This window comes from Montipora foliosa, chromosome 9, assembly GCF_036669935.1.
Source record: "Montipora foliosa isolate CH-2021 chromosome 9, ASM3666993v2, whole genome shotgun sequence".
Taxonomy (NCBI): Eukaryota; Metazoa; Cnidaria; class Anthozoa; order Scleractinia; family Acroporidae; genus Montipora; species Montipora foliosa.
The window spans coordinates 9,666,871-9,686,870 of NC_090877.1; the positions used below are offsets into that span (position 1 = coordinate 9,666,871).

Sequence of the window (20,000 nt, forward strand, 5' to 3'; positions counted from 1 at the left end):
GAAAAATGAGAACGTATTGGTTGATTGATTCCGAGCAAAGAAGAGAGAACCAAAATCCAAGATCTTCCAGGAGAATGAGTTTTCGAGAGACGTTCAGAACTTTCATATGCGGTGAAGAGTTCCCAAAGACAAATTTTATAACACGCAACTCTTCCTTACGGTTGTCGCTAAAATCAGCGTCGAAAAATCCTGTGACTAAACGATCATCATGCAGAATTGTAACTGAGACAGAGGTAGAGGACGAACGCAGTCCGTTGACAAAATATGGTACTACAATGGTATAAGGATGTGGCAAGGTGGTCTTCTGTCCTTGAGGAAAAACGGCAAAAAGTGGAATCCCCCCCCCCCCCCACCCCTGTGTTCGGAGACTAATTGTAATGCAAAGCCGAAGTTGCTGATCGAGTATTCTGATAGTATCACAAAGAAAATGAGGAGAAAACCATTCCACTGCGAGAAAAAAAGCGAGAATGAAAAGAAAAATAAACCATAAACTCCAGTCACAAAATGAAATGAGCGTTTCTGCCGGTTTGGTCTGCTGCATTGCATATGTTGCATTGGAGCTGTGACTTCAGGACGCAAGCGTGCAACACAATACTATCGATGAAGAAAAACCCCAAGTAATTGAAAAATTGATCTTTATTATTATTAATTATAATGTACAATTTCTGTATTTAAAGAATTCACGTTTCACAATGTCCTAAGGACGTCTAGTTTTGTAAATTTGAAATATCCACTATTTTCTGCCCGGATCTTATCTCTTCAGCAGTTTATGCGCATGTCATGTAATGATTTCTGTATTGACAGAAAAAGAACGTTTTTTTACAATTCCTATATTTATAATAAAATGGAGAGGGTGCGAGAGGAAACGGTCTCGTAACTAAGGCAAACAATCATTGCCAGAATAATATAAAATGGGAAGATCCGAGTAGAAAGAAAATACGACAGCACAACGTAATCTCCTTTGCAGATTTTACATGAATAATATATTACTATTCGTACGAAATTCGATCGTTTGCCATCAGCTATTATTTGTTGCAGATTTTATTTGCTAAAAAAATATTTTTCCTTGACGGTTCTTTTAAGCAAACTCATGCACAAAATTGTAAATTCAAACAAACGCGGGCCTAATAAAGAGACAGAGTGTAACGTTGTACGCTATTTCTTCAGAATCTTTTTTTTTTTGTCGCCAGCTATAAATTACAAAATACTTCTTTTTCCTTGGCGAGAGCACGAATGCTTTGGTAAGAGTGATTATTATATTATAAATCGACATCGAATGCCGTCAGTACTTGGCTCCCTGCCAATTATGTGTTTTGTTTACTAAACAAACGCTTGAGCTTGCTTTGGATCATCTAATTTCTCAACAGTTTCCATAAGCTGTCTTCTTTTTACCCCTGGTGATTCAGTCACAGCTTTTACATTTCTTCTAAGAGATGATGTTCGCGACAGTCCGCAAGGGGAAGGAGGTGGCTCCAACATTTCACGGAATGCGGCTGACGAGTTGGGAAGTCCCTTGAGTCGCTTCATTGATCGCCGACGTCTATGAGGCGAGCGATGAACCTGATCTAAGAGCCAATAACTTTTCACTGTCCCTTTCCCCTGTAAGAAAATAAGGCAAAACGAGATTAAACAGATGGACTCCAAGTTGCTGTGTGTCTGACAAGTATAACAGATTTTCAGCCAAGCAGCAACAGATAGTGCCGAAGCTGCTTTCAAATTTCAACTTGCCTTAACACTACCACGTTAATATTGTTGAGTATTTTACTACTAGAGACGATTAGTTTACAAATCTAGCAGAGACTACTGTTCCGGTATGTGGAATGTTCACATCCGGTTTCCGGTAATAACTCTAAAATGACGTAAGAATTAACCAGGCTTGGAAAGTGCTTTCGTTGGAACGAAGAGCTTCGACTCTAGCTCCACGAACACTGGAGCAAGAGCATCAAGTGAGCAAATTTCTATTCATGACTCTCGCTCAAATTTTCCATGCACCCTGAATGCGATATATTGTTCAAAGGGAAGCGCTTGCTGTGTTGGCTTTGTTCTAGTCATTTTCTACAAAGAAACGTTTAAGTGCCCCTGTGACCGAAAAAATCAATTCTTATTTTCGTTTGGATCTCAAAACTATGTTAATCAAACACTAAGCAATTAAAGTTCTAAGCCTTGATTTCAGAAAGACACCTGTTTATTTTAACTGAAATTGTCCTATTTAATGATGTCAATGATCCGCCAATAGTACCTTTAAGTCCTTGAGAGAGATGGTTCGAGAAGAAAACGCCTTCAAAGGCTCTCTAGTAAGAATGCAATGCGTGTGTGCGCCGCAGAATTAACATGCAGCACGGGAGTTTTGGGCTTTCAGAGTTCAATGCTCGCGTTTTGCATATATAATAAGCTGCATTCACATGCTGATTAAGGTGACTGGAACCAGTTTCACTACTTTTAAGGACCTTTTTATTACAAGGGTTGTCACTACAAAACTGTATCACGTAAAAGAAATGTTATGGTACCATACCAAACACCAATTATCACTATTTTGACGCAATAGGCTACCATGGCAGCATGAAAGCTCACAAATGAACTCGGTGACCCCCATTTTTTATTGTAAAATAGTAATTAGCAATTTGAGATAGGACTATCTGCAAAGTTTAAAAAAATTCTTGGGAGCCAATTCAGGGCTACCTTAAATTTTCGAAAAATTAAGGTAGCTCTAACTGGCCCCCATGACTTTTTTAAAACTTTGCTGATAGTTCTATAGCAAATTGCTACTTACTATTCTTCCATTAAAAATCGGGGTCACCTAGTTCATTTTTGAGATATAAGCAAGTAAAGACGAAAAATAGGGTGTTTTTGGAGAGCTTTCATGTTGCCATGGAAACCTATTACGTCAAAACAGTGAGCGCATTTTGTTAAGCAATAATTGGTGTTTGATGTGGTACCATAACATTGCTGTTACATGATACAGTATAGTAGTTATAACTCATCTAATAAGGAGGTCTCTAAAAGTTGTGAAACTGGTTCCAGCCACCTTAACCTAGTGAGCCTTTGACGTCACTTTTCCCTGGATCCAACCCTCCGAGTTCCAATCGATCAGTTTTGAACGTGAGTAATGGCAGACCGTAAAATCCAAAACTTACACTCAAAGTAAACAGCCTTTGAAAAAAAAAAATCAAAGCTCAAAATTTTGCCAGTCAGGTGTTGAGCAAACACACTTTCAAAATCTGAAGAAAAAAGGAAGTGATTTTTTCATCACAGGGGCACTTTAAATGATCGCATGAAACAACTGGCTGAAGCTACTACTGATATACTACAAGTCGTCAAAGCCAATCATCCAGGAAATCAAAAAACAACGAAGAATTATTTTAATGAATCATTTGCCAGAACAATTGCTTCTTTTATAGCCAAACGTAAAACAATTTTAAAAACGTAACGTCTGTGTTTCTATACCGAGAGGTTCTCTCTACTGATAGCCGTTGGGGTTTATTATTTTTGTATAAAAATTTTTCAGAATAAGTGTATTACAATCAATTTTATTATGTTTCCATTAGTATCCTAGAGTATGGCATTCAGAAAACATATATATCACTGGTTTTGTTAAATTACCTTCAAGTAGACTTCCCCTCTCTCTTCAATCACAAATCCACCAAGCATTTCCAAAATGGTTTTCGTAGCATCGCTAATATGAATTTTCAAACCTAAAATGTTGAGCGTAAACTCGAATCATATCACAATACACCTGCTAATCTCAAGACAAAAAACATTGAAAATCTTGCATGGTTGGAAATAAATTTTAGCACTGTATGACAAAATCATAACTCATTCGAATCGCCATGTTCAATTTAAGGCGATTTGATAATAGGGACAAAAGCAGCTTCAACGCTTGACCTGTCGGTCGTCAGATAAGATACTTAAAATTAACGCATGATACAAAGCTGTCGCAGTGGTAAGATTAATGTGGCACGAGTTCGATCTCCGGACTGTTCCGACAAGTTTTTCTCTGGGTACTCCGGTTTTCCCGTCTCATCAAAAATTAAACTACTATTTGATGAATGCATTGAGTTGAATAAAGTTCATCATCAACCAACTTGCCAGTATATATTCAGAGTTAACACGATTTTATAGCAAAGACCAACTGACAATAAGGAATACATCCTCCTCCTGAGGAAGATGCGGTTTAATCGTAGGAGTTTCATTTATTTTCAGGGTGCGACGATTTGGGGCAAATTTTTGTGTAAAAGTCAGACCTCATAGAGCTAGGATTATCGTTATTTCGGTTTCTCAGCAAAATCCAACTAAAACCCAGTCCACACGTATATATTCTTTTATCCGCAACTTTTTCTTTGCGGATTCGCCTTCCGTTCATACGTATCCGGCGACTGATTCGGCATGTGAATCCGCAACCTTTTACATCTGCTCTACAGAGTGGAATTTTTTTTAATCCGATGACGTTGAAACTCAGATCCAGTCTTCACAGCGTAAAATTTTCAAAAAGCAACATGGGCTACTGCTTCTCTTGTCGCCGATTCGCACGCCTGATGGCGCACGCTCTGTTGACAATAATCAGAGGGGAGTTTTGGATGCGGATGTTCTGTTGACAATAGTCAAAGGGGAGTTTTGGATACGAATCCGGGTATGCGTGGAGGGGCAAATTTGAATTTTAATACGAATTACGTGTGGACGGGGTCTAGAAGTAAGCGATAAGACTCGCTCCTGAGCGAGACGCGGTTTACTCGAATGTTTTCTTTTTTATTTATTTCCATGGTGAGACAGTGAAGGACAAAGCTTTTTGTGTAGGACGCAGACCTCAAGGCTGTACAGGGCAACAGGAATAATTTGGTAATTACAACGAGTGACAAGTGAATTCGCACCTTCTCCTGTTGACTCCATCCGAGACGCAGTGTTTACTGTATCCCCAAATAAACAATAACGAGGCATAGTGCAGCCAACCACGCCCGCTACCACAGGACCTAAGAAGATTGAAAAAAAAACACCAACGTATTTTTTTCCTCTTAGTCGCGCCCTCACGAAACTCATGGACTACTGCACAGAAACGAACGCTGTTTTCACCGTGCTATCATTTCATCATGTAGAAGAGAGTATTCTATCAAACGATGCCAAATTAGGTTTAATGTCAACGCTTACTATTCAGTTACAAACAAGCATCTTCTAATCTTTTAGTCTCATACGCGCATGTGCCTAAGGCCGCTGAACGTGAACACCACGGAGACTAGTCAAGACAAGAGAAAATTAACGAAGCAGAGAAGGAGTCGCACAGTGTAGCCCTTGAAACGAAAGTCTGTTTCCCGTAACTTCCGAAAAGTCAGAAGAATTTAAAATGGCGTTCCAGGTGGAATTATGGTTTGTCGACCAAAACGACGTTCACTGGTAAGGAAATTGGCACATCTTGCCCCAAAACCCGGAATGGGAGATAGATTCCACAAAATATCTTGTTGGATGAAGAGTACGACTCCGAAAGCCATTGCACAATGCTAAATAAATTCATATGACGTCATGCTTAATAGTCCTGGACGTCTCGGGAAACAGACTTCCAATCTAAAAATAACTTTTGTGAAATTCACATATCCCGGCCAACACCCCTACACTCCCTCTCTCCCTCATTTTCTCTTAGTCAAGACTGCAACCAGCGGCAGGGGACATTACAGATTCGGTAGCGAACCTACCGCTGTGAATCCCAACGCGCAACTCAAGTTTGTGTTCTGGTTTATGGCGAACTGTAAAGTCCTGTTTGACTCCTTCAATCAGATGAAGAGCCATTCGCGCTATCTCCCCGGCATGTATGTGTCCATTTCTGATTGGAAGGCCGGAGACGACCATGTAGGCATCACCAATTGTCTCCACCTAAAAAATGTTTAATAATACATCAGACATTAAAATTAAAGGAAGTTAAGTACTTAAGGCTGCCCCCATCGAGGGTGTCTCCAATCTGACGTCAACTTCACATTGGTTTAAAAGTAGGGAGACCTTTCGAAAAGGCCTACCACAAGCTAAGTTTATGAACTAAAGGTTTTGCTAAGAGCTCCCTGCTCTTAGCAAAACTTTTAGTTCATAAATGAAGTTTATGCTTTCTTTGAAAGGGAAACAGGTCTAAGTGCACTTATGTCCAGAAATGCGGGGAATTAGATGCAAACCAATTTTGACATCCAACAAGAAGTGTCCCTTAAAAGGGGCCATGTCACGTTATTTTAGGGTGTTTAGGGGAAACCTTAAGTTAATCACGAGTTTAAAACTCGAAATATGGTAATGTGGAATGCCCTTACTGAAAACGTTATTATTACATCCCAAACAAGATGATTCTGAATAAGAACGACCTTTATCCAGGCGATTTGCCATAAGGGGAGTGAACCTGCATGTTGTTAAAAGATGGCGTCTTTGTTTCACACTTACCTTGTACACATCGAATTCGCTGATGGTCTCATCGAATAAAGTGTATAAGTCGTTTAAGAGCGTCACAACCTAAAGCAAAAAAAAAACAACCTGAGATTTTATACTCAGATCGCTATGCACTGATCTCAAACAATCACGTAACGACTTGCAGTGCCAACGGTAAATTGTTCGGAATCAAAGAAAATGCTTGCATCCTATCTATACCAGAACATACCTGCATGGGTGTACTTGCAGACGAAAGCTCTGTAAATCCTACAATATCACTGAAGTAAATTGACACCTCGTGGAAACTCTCCGCTTCCACTGATTTTCCTCTTTTGAGTTGTTCGGCGACCGGCCTTTGAAAAGAAAGAAAATTCGAGTCTAAAATTGTCGTGGTCAAGATGCGATAGGGTAAAATTGTTTTACACTTTGCTTCATTAACCTGCGAATTTGCTTTTAGAAAGCATCGTATACGTATCAAAACAAATCTGCTCAAGAACGATCATTAGTAAATATTGCGGTTGTTACTGAACTAGACGATGTTCATTAATCACAGAAAGTACTAAAGCAAATACAATTATGTCTTTCGAAACAACAGAAATGAAAATGGCAGCCGTATCTATCTGCAAACACGCACTCTGAATTTGCCGACAAAGATGTTTCAACGATCGAAATGATAATATCCAGGTGATCTGGTGACGTAACACGGAAGACTGGGGAGAAAAGTTTTAACGCCGTATCCCACAACCGCGCGCGGCCTTATTTTCGAATTCAACATGGCAGAGGCAAGGTTAGATCTCGTCGGTTCTACTTGAATATTCATTCAGTAACAGGAAACGTGGGAGACACGGAATGATCTGTTGAGTTTTGGCGATGGAAATACTGCAGGGAGTTTGGAAACAACACCTAGGGCCGCGCACGGTTGTGGGATACGGCGTTCCCAGGCCTCCAAATTACGTCACCAGATCACCTGGATATGAAATGAATGATATATTGAACTGCGCATATGAAATCAAGTGAAACTATGATCCTCGCACTTGTGAACGCAATTTCAGCAACAGCGTTGAGAATCTGAAAAGTTCAGAACTTCAACGGGGTTTGAACCCGTGACCTTGCGATGCCGGTGCGACGCTCTTATTTAACTGAGCTAGAATGACCAGAACTAGTCATTTGTGGTTTCAAATGTTCCCGCGATGAATGAATCCTTCGCTGATTGGTGATAAAATGATGGAAATATGCTAACGAGGTAAAAATTGTGAACAATAACTCCACTGTGCAGACAGCACAACTTCCCTGCGAGAGGAGTTCCTTCAGCTTCTTTCTCTTTAACTTTAGGTCTGGGCAGAACATAGACGAATTTTATACGAAACATAAAACAGCATTAAACAAATTTTATTCGAAGCAAACCGGGCATGCGCGCTCGGCCCTGAAGGAGTCAACATGCCTGGCCGAGGATTACTTTACTGTGCAAAGATTGCCGGTGATCGGCAATTGAAACCAGGCCTATCAACTTAACAGGGAACTTAAGCATCCACGACAGAGATGGCAACGAGAACGTCATCTCAGAATATAAATTCGCGTTATTGTTATCACTTCCGGCCCAAAAATGGCGGGAACAAATGGGACGCTGCAAGCCCTTGATGGCGCACTTTTCAAAAGATTACAAGAAAACGTCTGAGATATGGCGACTACGCCGAAAAAGGCGTACATGTTTCCGCGAAATCAATAGAAAACTTAAACAACGACGACGGCGACGGCAACGAGAACGTTATCTCAAAATATAAAATTCGCGTCATCGTAATCACTTCGTGACTATTTCAACCCTTTTAATATAACAAGGGTGTGATAGTTCGTCAAAAATGACACTGGTCGGAACGGCATTTAATGGAGAAAATGAAAATTTATCCTCAAGTGCTGACGTTCTTCATAACCCTCAAATTTGGCTATTTCACGTTGTTGTTTTGCAGACGACGGCAAAGAAATATAATAATAATAATAATAATAAATGAACAAAAGTGAAAAAGGCACGTTCAGGGCGTGCAAAGATATTGTTTTTGTCAACTAAATATGCAAATTTGTGACGTTCTCGTTGCTTAAGTTCCCTAATAGTCCTTTTTCAACGTTATGGAGACGTTCACCCTTAAAAATGTTACCGTGGTAATATTCTGTCCAGCAAGGCATCTGTCTTCTTCTTCTCTTCCACCAACTGAGCAGTTCTCTCGCTCACAAGATCCTCCAGATTGTCTGCGTATTTCTCCATCATGTACACCACATTATCAAATATGTTGGTTTTCCTGAACAACAAAAATCGAAGACGATATCAGTAAAGCCTGGTTTTCATTAGCGACGCAAGCAAAAGCACATGAGCAATCACAAGCAAAAGAATCAAAAATTTTCATTTTCCTTGTGCTTGGCCTTATGCCCTTCCCCCCCCCTCCCTCATTTGCCCTGATCGGTCTCTCAATGACGCTTCCTTATCCGTATCCATAGTAACAAGTGTGTATCCAAAGTAACAACCACGACTGAAGCCTGGGACTGAATACCGGGCCTTTCGTGAAGCTTTTTTTAATCAAATGTTGATGTGTTAAAAGCGGTTGCCCTCCCCAGTAGTCAACATCGTTCAACCAAAAGCGAAGGGATGTTGAAGCAAATGGTGAATCCTTAGTCTATATGGAATGGACATAATAATAATAATAATAATTATTATTATTATTATCTATTTACAGTATCTCCATAAATACAAAATGGCCCTTCATCTCTAAAACATCAATTAAATAAAACCACAATAATAACGATGTCCTTAATTCCTAAAATTCTGGAAGTGACTAAAAACTACGCTAACTATTTATTATGTTGTTATGTTACATAGTTGTAGCATTATAAATCAATCCTTAGGCGTTTTCTTACACTTTGGCTAAACGTGTTTTAGTCAGTGATGTTCCTGATGGCAGCTGGGAGTTTGTTCAGTATGCTTTAAAGCTTATGCAAATACTCTCTTTTGTTTCAGTAATCCAATATGGCTGCTGGTCACGAGAGTGAAAACGATCTTTTAGGGAGCTTACGACAGAAAGACGACGACGGCTACGAGGACGCTACGAAACCGATTGAGGAAAAACATTTGTATGCTCAAGCTGTCGTCAATACTGATTTCAAGTCGTTGTTATGCAGAATGCTGGAAAATTCATTTGTGGCGTCACCGAACACGACGTCGTCGCTAACAAAACATTCCGACGACACACTGGCTTTTGGTAAACTCGACAATACCACCCTTTGACCCCACTCACATGCCATTGTTGTTTATAATTTTCTGCATGGATTTCTTGATATCATGGAAGTCCGGGCGTACTTCTGGCTTTTCTTCCCAACAGTGCTTCATCAGTTCCCTCAGTTCTTCTACGCGAGAGATTAGCGCGGGAACAGTCGGGCGAAATGGCGGGATTTCGTATTCCGAGACTCGCCTTATGATTTCTACGAGAAACAATTAAATGAAAACGGTAGATAACAATTCTACTGAAATTATATAAACGGCGGAGCAGTAAATACTTTTAAAATCAGTTGTTTATACCATTTTTGGCAAAAAAGCACTAGATAAATTAATGACAAAAATAATTGGTTGACTCAGGCTGAGGGTCTCTATCTTTGAAGTACTCGTTCTCTTAATTTAAGAATAATGTACTCAACGGCAAAACAAATGGAAAAAACGACAGGAGAAACAATAAATAAAAGAGATTTTTTTCTCTTCATAACGATCAACGCATGTGCTTTACAGATGAACCAAAAGCGCATGCGCGCACAACTTACACTTCAAGTAATGCGAAAGGAAATGAACATCTCACGGTTTCCTGCAGAATGAATCAAGGGTTTTTGGTGTCGCTGAGACTTGGAACACAACTTAATCCTGCTTTTATCATAGAGCGGTTTTCAACTGACTGTCGCAAGACAAATACCAAAGTAATTATCTCAGTCGACGAATCACAGCAGGCGCAAACAGCGCAATGAACCAATCAAACTTCGCAGCAATTCCATGTCACTTGCTAAAAGCGCGGGAAAAATCGCGCGTGCAAGTCGCGATTGATTTTGGCTTTCCTTTACATTAGTTGATAAACTGGCGCGAGATTTTTAAACAAACACTAAGCGTAACAATTGCAATAGCATAATTACTTTCGAAAGTCATTTGAAAACTGCTCTAGTACTCATTTCCAAAACCAATACAAAAAAAACTCAGATTAAAACTTCAAACTTCAAACGATTAAAGAAACATTTTAATCTACTCAGGGTCAAAAACTCTAGAAACAAAACTCTACTAAACTCTAGAGTGTATCCAGGTGTCTTAGGATTTATACTTTTGTTTTCTTTCTTCTTTTAAAGAAATCTTGTTGTCTGTTTTTAAAAACAAACTAATTTGATTACCATCTGGTTCCATATAACTTCCACTGTAAGGTCCCCGCCTCGTGTGAAATTCTGCTAAAATGATTGCAAAACTGTATACATCTCCTTTTTGAGTGCCATTTACTGGGCGGACACTCAATCTAAGAATTTCTGGTGCAGTCCACAATAGTTCTGAAGAAAATAGAAAACAAGATTTTCACTTCGTGTTTAAGTTACTATAAAAAAAAAAACCGCAGAATTAAACTTCTTAAAAGTCCCTTAAATACTAGTTGTCGGTTTAGTTAAACATATTCTCTCGGTTTACTTTTTCGCGTTCAAGGAACTCTTTCTTCGCACTCGTATAATTTACAGGTCGAGAGGTCGACTTGTAGGCAATCTATTACGGAATGGACTATCATTGTTTTAGCGGGGCGAGGTTTGATATATATATATGCAAAATGATTTTGAAGAGCATGAAAAGAAATTAGAAATTCTTCAGTTCGAAAAGATACGCTAAGAAGAAGAAATCGTCTTTGTTCCGAAATGTCTTTCGAAATTGGATTCCGTTTGAACTTCACTGTTTGACATACGTTCGATTACTCGCAGCTGCAAAAAAATTAAGGACGGTGCCTACTAATTCAAAGGTATTTTCACGCGGTTCTATGGATATGCGGGAAAAGCAGATCTCAACAAGTGTTATTAAATTTCAAAAAGAAAATTGTGGGTAACCACGCATTTTTCAAAGATAATTAATCAACAATATTAGTAAAAAGTTTTAAAATCCAAAGCAATGTATGGCGTTCCTTTCCAAATTAAAGCTTAATTATCAATGGAAAATGCATGGCTACCATCAATTTTCTTTTTGGATAGCAAGAGCACTTGCTAAGTTCTGCTTTCTCTGAATAGTTTTAAACCGCGAAAAAATATCCCTGCATTAGTAAGCACTACCGATAGGAAATCCGAGTATCTGGAGATGCGGAGAACGTATGCGCAATAACAATAGCGGGCACCGTCCTTAATTAAACCGCGCAAAAATATCCCTGTATTGATAAGCAACACCCATAGGAAATACGAGTATCTCGAGATGTGCAGAACGTATGCGCAATAACAATAGTAGGCAACACCGATATTGCAGCTACGTTGAGAATATTGGAACAGTCTTCTCAGATAAGGACTATAAACCATAGGCCCTTGCTCACAACTCTTCAGTGTTCATAAACTCCGCGGGGAGTGAAAGAAACCACACATTACTCGAAAAGAGTTTTTCTAATAACTGCAAAATTCTCGCGCGCTCATTGGCCAATTTTTTATTGTCAATAAGCGGACAGACACATAAATTTATAATTTATGCGTTTCGAAGAGTTTAATTTATGCTAAATTTGTGAACCGTCGATCTGTCACCTTTTAACTCGGCTATCGCCTCTTGGATCCACAGCTACTTTGACAATGTTATGACGAGATTCATGATCAATAACAGAACAGACGCATGAAAAACTGACATCAAATAGGTCGCAGGGTTACCGATGTTGTGGTCTGTCCCAGATAACAACAGACTTGGCTCTGTTATCTAATCGTTGAGACTTCAATAAACTTAAATATAAAGATAACTAGGCCTGCCTTTGTCTTTAGGGAAGATAGATGGCTTCACACCTTGGTAATATGATTCACTATGCAAGAAGCTTCTACTCCGTTTTGACCGAATAGTTGGAAGGCCATAGTCCGCGATTTTCACCGTCCAGCGGCTGTCAACCAGACAGTTAGAGGACTTAAGGTTTCCATGCGATTTATGTCCGTGCTGTGGAGATGAGCCATACCCTTCATGTGAAAAAGGATTAGAAATATTAACGACGAACTAAATCAAACAGATGTCTCAAAGAATCGTGGAATCCAACATTCATCAGTCATTCGCGAGGTAAACAGTCATATTGCAATTACTGGGTCACTTAGAACACAATAAACCATGTCCATGTGGACGTGTAGATAAAAGTTCTTAAACTATTCCCAAAAAATAACATGCCTCTCGAAAAGCGAACGTTGCAGTGTGGTGTCATTTAAAAGCCTCCAAATCAAAACGGCGAAAACACTTTGAAGTCTCTGACAAAAGTTTCATTCCGAAGCAAAGCAAGTAACTGAAACCAAAAACAAGGACTTAAAATCGAGTACCCCCACACCATAGCTGAAATGCTAGTCTTTCAGTCGTATGTCGAAGGCATCCATCCATACAAGTCATAGTAGCTACACAGATAAGCAGAATCCATTAAAACAAGTGGCTAAGCAGACAATCATGCGAAGCAATAATAAACGTTGGGGCCTTGTTCTCTACTTGTTTACCTTCACTATGTCGTTCACTAGGGACGTGATAAACATATGGTCCAACTTGACGTCTTTATTTTCTAAAATGTCCTAGAAAGAAAACATACGCCCGATAACGCTGTAATTTTTCGTGACTTGAACGAGGAATACAGTATAAACCCCCGAATAAGAACCTGTTAGGTTAAAAGTTTCATTTTTAACCCCCTTTTCATAAGAACCCATTTAGCCTAAACCTTTCAATATGTTCTTCTTTTACAAAAATGAAGGCACAGATGAAAATACAGAAAACAATTTAGTCTAGGTTTCAGTCAGTAAGATTCAAGATTCAAGAAACACCTAAAAGTCAATAAACGAGTCGCTTACCTGAAGACTGCCTCTGGAATAAAACTCGGACACGATGCAAACATTTGGCGGATCGATAGTGGCACCAATAAAATGCGCAAGGTTGTCGCTTCTCACATCAAGCATCTGTGCAAGTAAAAACAATTACAATAATTACACCATTTTACGCTAATAGCTGAGTCATCTTCATTTCTCACTGTTAACGAGGCACCTTAACCAGGCCATTCTCGTTCCCAGACCCCATCGTTTCTTAGCCGGCAGGAAAAAAACCAAAGGCTCTGTAGACATAGGAAATTCAAACTGTCTCATTGGTTAGCTCTTGAACCGGAAGTAAAAGTGGCCGAAGTGGCGCGGAAAATTGATGAGAGTGTCTTTGTTTAAGACTACGCTACTACTAATTGCTTCTTTCTGTTCGACACGAAGAGAGACATTCTCTAGGTTGAGGCCACTTAAGGCTTCACATAGAGACTCTTCGAAGGTAATGCTTCTGAGCGCCATCACGTTTAGTACCATTGACGACTCATATATGAACTCCGGAAGTCTCCAGCCCTTCGTTGACGCGTGCGAAGGCCCCGTCGGCTAAGAGAAACGATGGAATCTGAGAACGAGAATGAACCAGGCTTTAATGGGCTGTGTTACCCGGCCTTTGAACAGAAGCGACTTTGATGGTGACCTTACTTTGCTGTACATCATGTCCTCTACCTCTGAAATGACCATTATCGACAATACCTAGTTTTCTCCGGATTGACTGTTACTGTCAATTTAGATTACTTTGTCCCAGGACTTGTGGTAGTAGATGAAAAGAAAAAAAAGTAAAAGTTGCATTCCTGGACAGGATTTCAACCCGGAGTACCCACTTTGAAGGAACTGTTTTATCCACTAAAAATCAACTGGCTGACAATTGTACCGATTATTTACCAACACTAATTAGTATATATAAAATCGTTGCAGAATAGTGGTTGAAGTCTAATGCTTGATTTCTGAGGTTTGGTAACCGACATTTCCCCTTGTTTAAACTAAAAAATATTGACATATTAAAAATATAAAGTTCTGGCAGTTGGCGATGTGGTAGTCTACCGGTTAAGTGAAAGGAGTATTAGTCGAACATTTCAAGGTTCGAGTCCAGGGCGTTCAGGCATTGGGGTTCGGATTTTAAAAATAGATATTCATTTCCCATAATACCAATCAACCGCTAAGCGTCCTAAATTGACGATAAGAGTCAATAGGCCGTTTTCGATTTATTAAAATTCAGCTTGATAGTTAGGCAGTGAGGACATCGCCAAAGGAAAGTGGATGATATGGAAATATTTTTCACTTTCAGTTTCCCACCAAATCCCTTCAAGGGCTTTTCAAGCGCTCTTGAAGTCCAAAATTAAATTCCAGGGCTTTTCAAGGACTTCAAGGAGTAGCACGAACCCTAATATCCATAGTTGCGCCCAATAACTTAATTGTTTCAACAGAGTTAATCTCTTGACTATCAAGATGGTAGGAAGGGCTGGCCGAAGTATTACCCAACCACATACCCAGACACTTGCCACCATTGATCATGACTGCAACTGCCTATTAGAACTAAGCCATCCAGCAACCGTAAGGAAATCAGCACTCATTCCTTAATAAACTGACAGTGCTACTATGATCAAAAAATCACTTCCTTTTTTTCTTCAGATTTTGAAAGTGTGATTGCTTGACGCTTGACTGGTAAAATTTTGAACTTTGATTTTTATCAAAAGCCTGTTTACTTTGAGTGTAAGTTTTGGATTTCACGGTCCGCCATTACTCACGTTCCAAAGTGACCGATTGGACCTCAGAGGGTTGGATCTAAGGAAAAGTGACGTCATTGACTCACTAGCTTAAAATTTCAGCGCGTAAACGCAGCTTATTATATTTGCAAAACACGAGTTTAAAAGTCTGAAAGCCCGAAATTCCCGTGTTGCATATTAATTCAGCCGCGTACACACGCATTGCATTCTTAAACTAGTGAGTCTTTGACGTCATTTTCTCCTTGATCCAGCTCTCTCAAGATTTTAAAGTTACTATGGCGGACCATTAAAGAGAAAAATTCCAGTTAAAATAAACAGGTATCTTTTTTTTAAATCAAGGCTTAAAGCTTGAGTCACTTACTGTTTAGTTAACATAGTTTTGAAATCCAAATAAAAATAAAAATTGATCTTTTGGTCATAGTAGCACTTGAAGAAGTATCAACACCAGTACAAAAGAACTGAGTGTCATCAGCGTAAGCACTCAACTTACAATATTAGTCTAACTAGATTATGTAAAGGTCATTGAAGAAAACATTAAACATTGAAGGCCCAAAAACAGATCCCTGCGGAATTTCCCTATGAGCTGACCTCCAAGTAGAGAATTTGTCACCAATTTTTTACCCCCTGATACCGATCAGATAAATAACTGGGTCCGAACCCGAAACCTCCCGCATGGCAACCCGATGCTTAAGCAACTGAGCAACCGCGGTGTGAACTGGAGAGGACATGGTGAAATGTTCACCCTAATAATCGACTCCCGCAAAGGAGTACTCGATTTTCTTCATTTCTTCATTCATTTACCGGGGTGAACAAGGCGTGTCACCAACACCTTTAAATAAAAGAAACGACACGTAAACTGTACCTGCTTCATCTCCACAAGGACTGCATGAGAAAGATCAACATTTTTTGAGCCAACATGTTTTACTACCACCGACGTACCCTGAAAAACAACGATATTAATATTAGTACGACCCACTGGATAACACTGAAATACTTGTAGTGAATTTTCAATACATCTCTCTGAAAAGGAGACCTTGTATGAACATTGCCGGACAAACATTGACGATGACACAAAAGTTGAATCAAATTTAGAAACGCTATGAAACAAATCGGGAGAAAAAGCCAATTTCCTGTTTCCATGATATGCAGTGTTATGCGCTCAATCGCGTTCTATCAACCTGGGAAATTACGCACCGAAAACGATGTGAATTGGTATCAGGAAAATCCTTTAACGTACCTTAAAAGACCCAAAACGAGTGGATTCGCAGGATGGAGATCCATTGGTAAACGAGCCTAACAGCAGTTGGCTGTCACAGTTCTGTATAAGAGTAAAATATGTGATATCCGTAAGTTAATATAAAAATACCAATACCGTTAGGCCCCTAGACTCAAGCAAATATTTTAATACGATACACACAGATATACACGATGCTGGAAAGACGGAAAGCTTGAAGTTAGGCAGCGAAGTAACGCCACAGTTCTTGCTTCTCGTGTTGCCTACTTCGTAATTTGATTTGCTACCCAACTTACGTATACGACGATAATTATGGTGATTATGACAATGACAATGACGATAAGGTGTCGTTGATAATGTGACGATGATGATAATATTGATGATAGTGATGATGTTATTAATGATGGCGATGACGTTGATGATGAATTTGATGATCATGATGATGTTATGACATGGGTAGGCTCACAGTCACAAATGAGTCTATTTTCAGAATACCCGTTCCGCGAAAATCAGTTGTCACGTCCCTGAAAAAAACATGGCAGAAGCAGTTACGCGTGACATGGCTTCTTCTGATTGGTTAAAATTGGCGGCCCTTTGTTTGTTTCGCGCGCAAAGTGGATCTAAAAATAAATCCATTTGTGACTTGCTGGGGCAAAGATCAGCACTCTTATCTAATTCACTCTTGAACATACTGATGAAGCTTGCACTTACAGGCGGATCGTCGTCCATTGGTGTCCCAAAATAATCTAAGTCTGATCTCCCAAAGCTGATTTCTGAAAAATCTATTTTCCACAATAAGCTTTTCAGCTTTTTCTCAAGTCTGATTTGTCTACGGAAAAGAAGAATTGCATACAAATTACAAAATGTCTCAAACCACAGGATGGTCGCCATCGAGTGAAGAGAAATTCAGGCGTCACCGTGATCTGCCGGTTCGATAATTATGGGGTACTCTTACGAACGAATTCTTTGTCCATCATCTTCGCAAGTTAAATCCGCAGAAGGCGAGATTAGCTTTGAGACCACTGACAATAGGTGAGCCAAGGGCAATTGTGTAGGCTATCTCCGTAATTTATGGAAGAGAAACATCTACAATGTCTACATTTGCAGTACCGCGCAGGTCCTGATGACTGATTATCGATTTGGAACATCGTTAACGGACCAAATTAATATCGGAGAGATGAGATAAAAGAAGACACCGAGTAAAAGAAAACTCACCTTATTTTGCTCACACAAAACAGACATAGAAGCAGAACTGCAAATCCAGAAATGCCGACAATTATTGCCATTTTGTCTGGAAAACAAATTAAAATGTCCTTTATCGATAGTGCCTCAATACTTTTGAGAAGCACTGGTCTGAATTTTCTTGGTGATTTAATTAGTAACTGCATGCAGCGACAAATCTGTCAGGATTAAAGTTATTGGATGGCCCGAGGAGAGGAAGACAACAACTATCGAACACCGTGGTCTGCTTCTCTGCGTCCCAAAGGGTTAACTTCACACTTGCACTCATTCACAAAAAGACAGTAAGAGTTTGAATCCACTCCCTCAGGCACAACAGGTTCGACGCTTTATCCAAAGGCAAGACCTAAATCACTGGTATAACCTTTGTTCGCTTTTCCTACTATATCGTAGTACCGAAACCATGCGCGAATAAGACAGGCACGGGAACAGAAGGGTCTGCGTACGATTGGTGTAAGGCATGATGGGTATCACGGCCTGCATCGGTCTCACTTTTGTTTTCCTTTTATGTATCGTTATTGTTTTGTAACAAGAAACCCTTGAAACCCCGAAGGGTTTGTGGCATTGCATTGGTTCAGGGAATACGTTTACAGTTTTATTCCTCAGAGAGCTTTTTTGGTTTTTCGTATCTGGCATTGTCACAGGTTATCGGGTAATCGGGTTTTTGGTTGTTCATGACTGCCGCTGGTGCGAGGCGGAAAGAAACCAAAATAAACCTAATGGATTGCATTTGTCTGTGTAGTGAAGTTGAAATGAGGCGTGCTCCTTACGTTGCTATTTGACATAACTATGAGCTTATCCCGGTTTCAGTGGCATGAAGCGACTGGGAGTATTTTTTTTTTTACTTCCCCCTTGATGGGATGCAAGTCCATCGCAGGGTTGCCCCCAGAATTTCGCCGGTACCATTTATACACCTGGTTGAAGAGAGGCACCGTGGCACCGAGTGTCTTGCCCAAGAACACAACACAATGTCCACGACCAGGACCCGAACCCGGACCACTCGTTCCGGAGTCGAGCACACTAACCATGAGGCCGCCGCGCCACCCGCTTCATTTTCCTTACCGTTAACAAAGGGTCCAGGCGACGGCGGTGTACACCTCTCCCCATCAAATCCGCAGTCTGGGCTGTCCTTAGGTGGTGATCCACTCGGCCACATGATGTTTTTCCCGTCCCTCATGGAGAACGCCAGATCAAAATCGCTGTTGTTGTTGTTATAACGAATCGTGAAATCACCAACTTCTTCCATAGTTGCGTTTTCCAAGGAAGCATTTTCTGGGCAGTTGTCCTCTTAATGTAAAAAAGGCGAAAAGGAAAAGTACGTGAGCATGAACAAAAAGACAACGCTCTACAGAATAAGGACATATCTGGTTTCCGGCACTGAAAAAAAAACACTCACCCAAATTTTATGTCAATTAACAATACCTCCTTACTTTTACTGTGTCATAACAAAGCAAGATATGTTCGTATTGAGCAGTCCTCTGATCCAGGCTAAGGCTGCTATTGTCCACAGTGTTGAACGGCGGTTGAAAATCACGTTGTTGGCCACAAAGTTTAATTTAGATATATAAAAAAAAACATGGGCTCCAGTACAAAGTATTTCTAAGATAATAAAACATTCAAGATGTCAAAGGAACAAAAGGGACACTTGGACCCGTGCAACGCTTCCGAGACATCAGCGATGTTGAGAATCAAGAGAAGGCTACGGGGACACTTGGTGACGCTTACGAAAAGAGTGGATCTCAATACCTCCAATCCTGGGCCCGATTGTTCGAAAGCCGATTAACTTAATCCAGGATTAGCGTAGAATTTTGTTTCGATTCATGTTTTCAACTTTTTGGTGAAAGTTTCTTTTGCTTATTTTTGTTTATCAAGAGTGACTTCTTCCAATGTAAATTTTTGCCGAATATCAGTGTTGAACAGCATTTGGGAGTAGAGAAATAAACTCCTTGGTTAATTTACAATCTGGGATTAGCGTTAACCGGCTTTTGAACAACCGGGCCCTGGACAAAATTCTTAAGTTACAACCATTTACGATATTAAAGCCGCAGCATTACACTATATCAATTTAGTTAACAATAAATACAATTTACTTGTGTAGGGCCATCGCATGTCCAAAAGAGTTAAATCAACTTCGGCATCGCCATTTTGGTCAATAAATATGTGCTGACCACCAATACCTGTTAAAAGGAAAAGTTAAAATCGATAATCCACGAAGATCAACTTAGATTACAGAAGACCTCTGAACAATACGAAAAATCGTTGCCCAGTCATAAGAAGTGATAAATCCGTGAGAGATAAGCTAAAATTTGTTGAACAATATATTTTAGCCAACCAGACTGAAGGATTTGTCTAAGCATGCT

General features: G+C 39.9%; 1 protein-coding gene and 1 pseudogene across 2 annotated transcripts in view; one reads left to right on the plus strand and one right to left on the minus strand.

Moving 5' to 3' along the window:
- LOC137971035 (atrial natriuretic peptide receptor 1-like) overlaps positions 1 to 1,158 on the plus strand; it is a 37,608-nt gene extending 36,450 nt beyond the window's left edge. For both annotated transcript variants that reach the window (XM_068817751.1, XM_068817750.1), the window contains exon 24: positions 1 to 1,158. This exon is cut by the window's left edge and continues 7 nt beyond it. In XM_068817751.1, the coding sequence (XP_068673852.1) occupies positions 1 to 284 (284 nt within the window). In that variant the 3' untranslated portion in view covers positions 285 to 1,158.
- The window catches only part of LOC137971034 (atrial natriuretic peptide receptor 2-like), a 50,840-nt pseudogene continuing 31,629 nt past the window's right edge, over positions 790 to 20,000 (minus strand).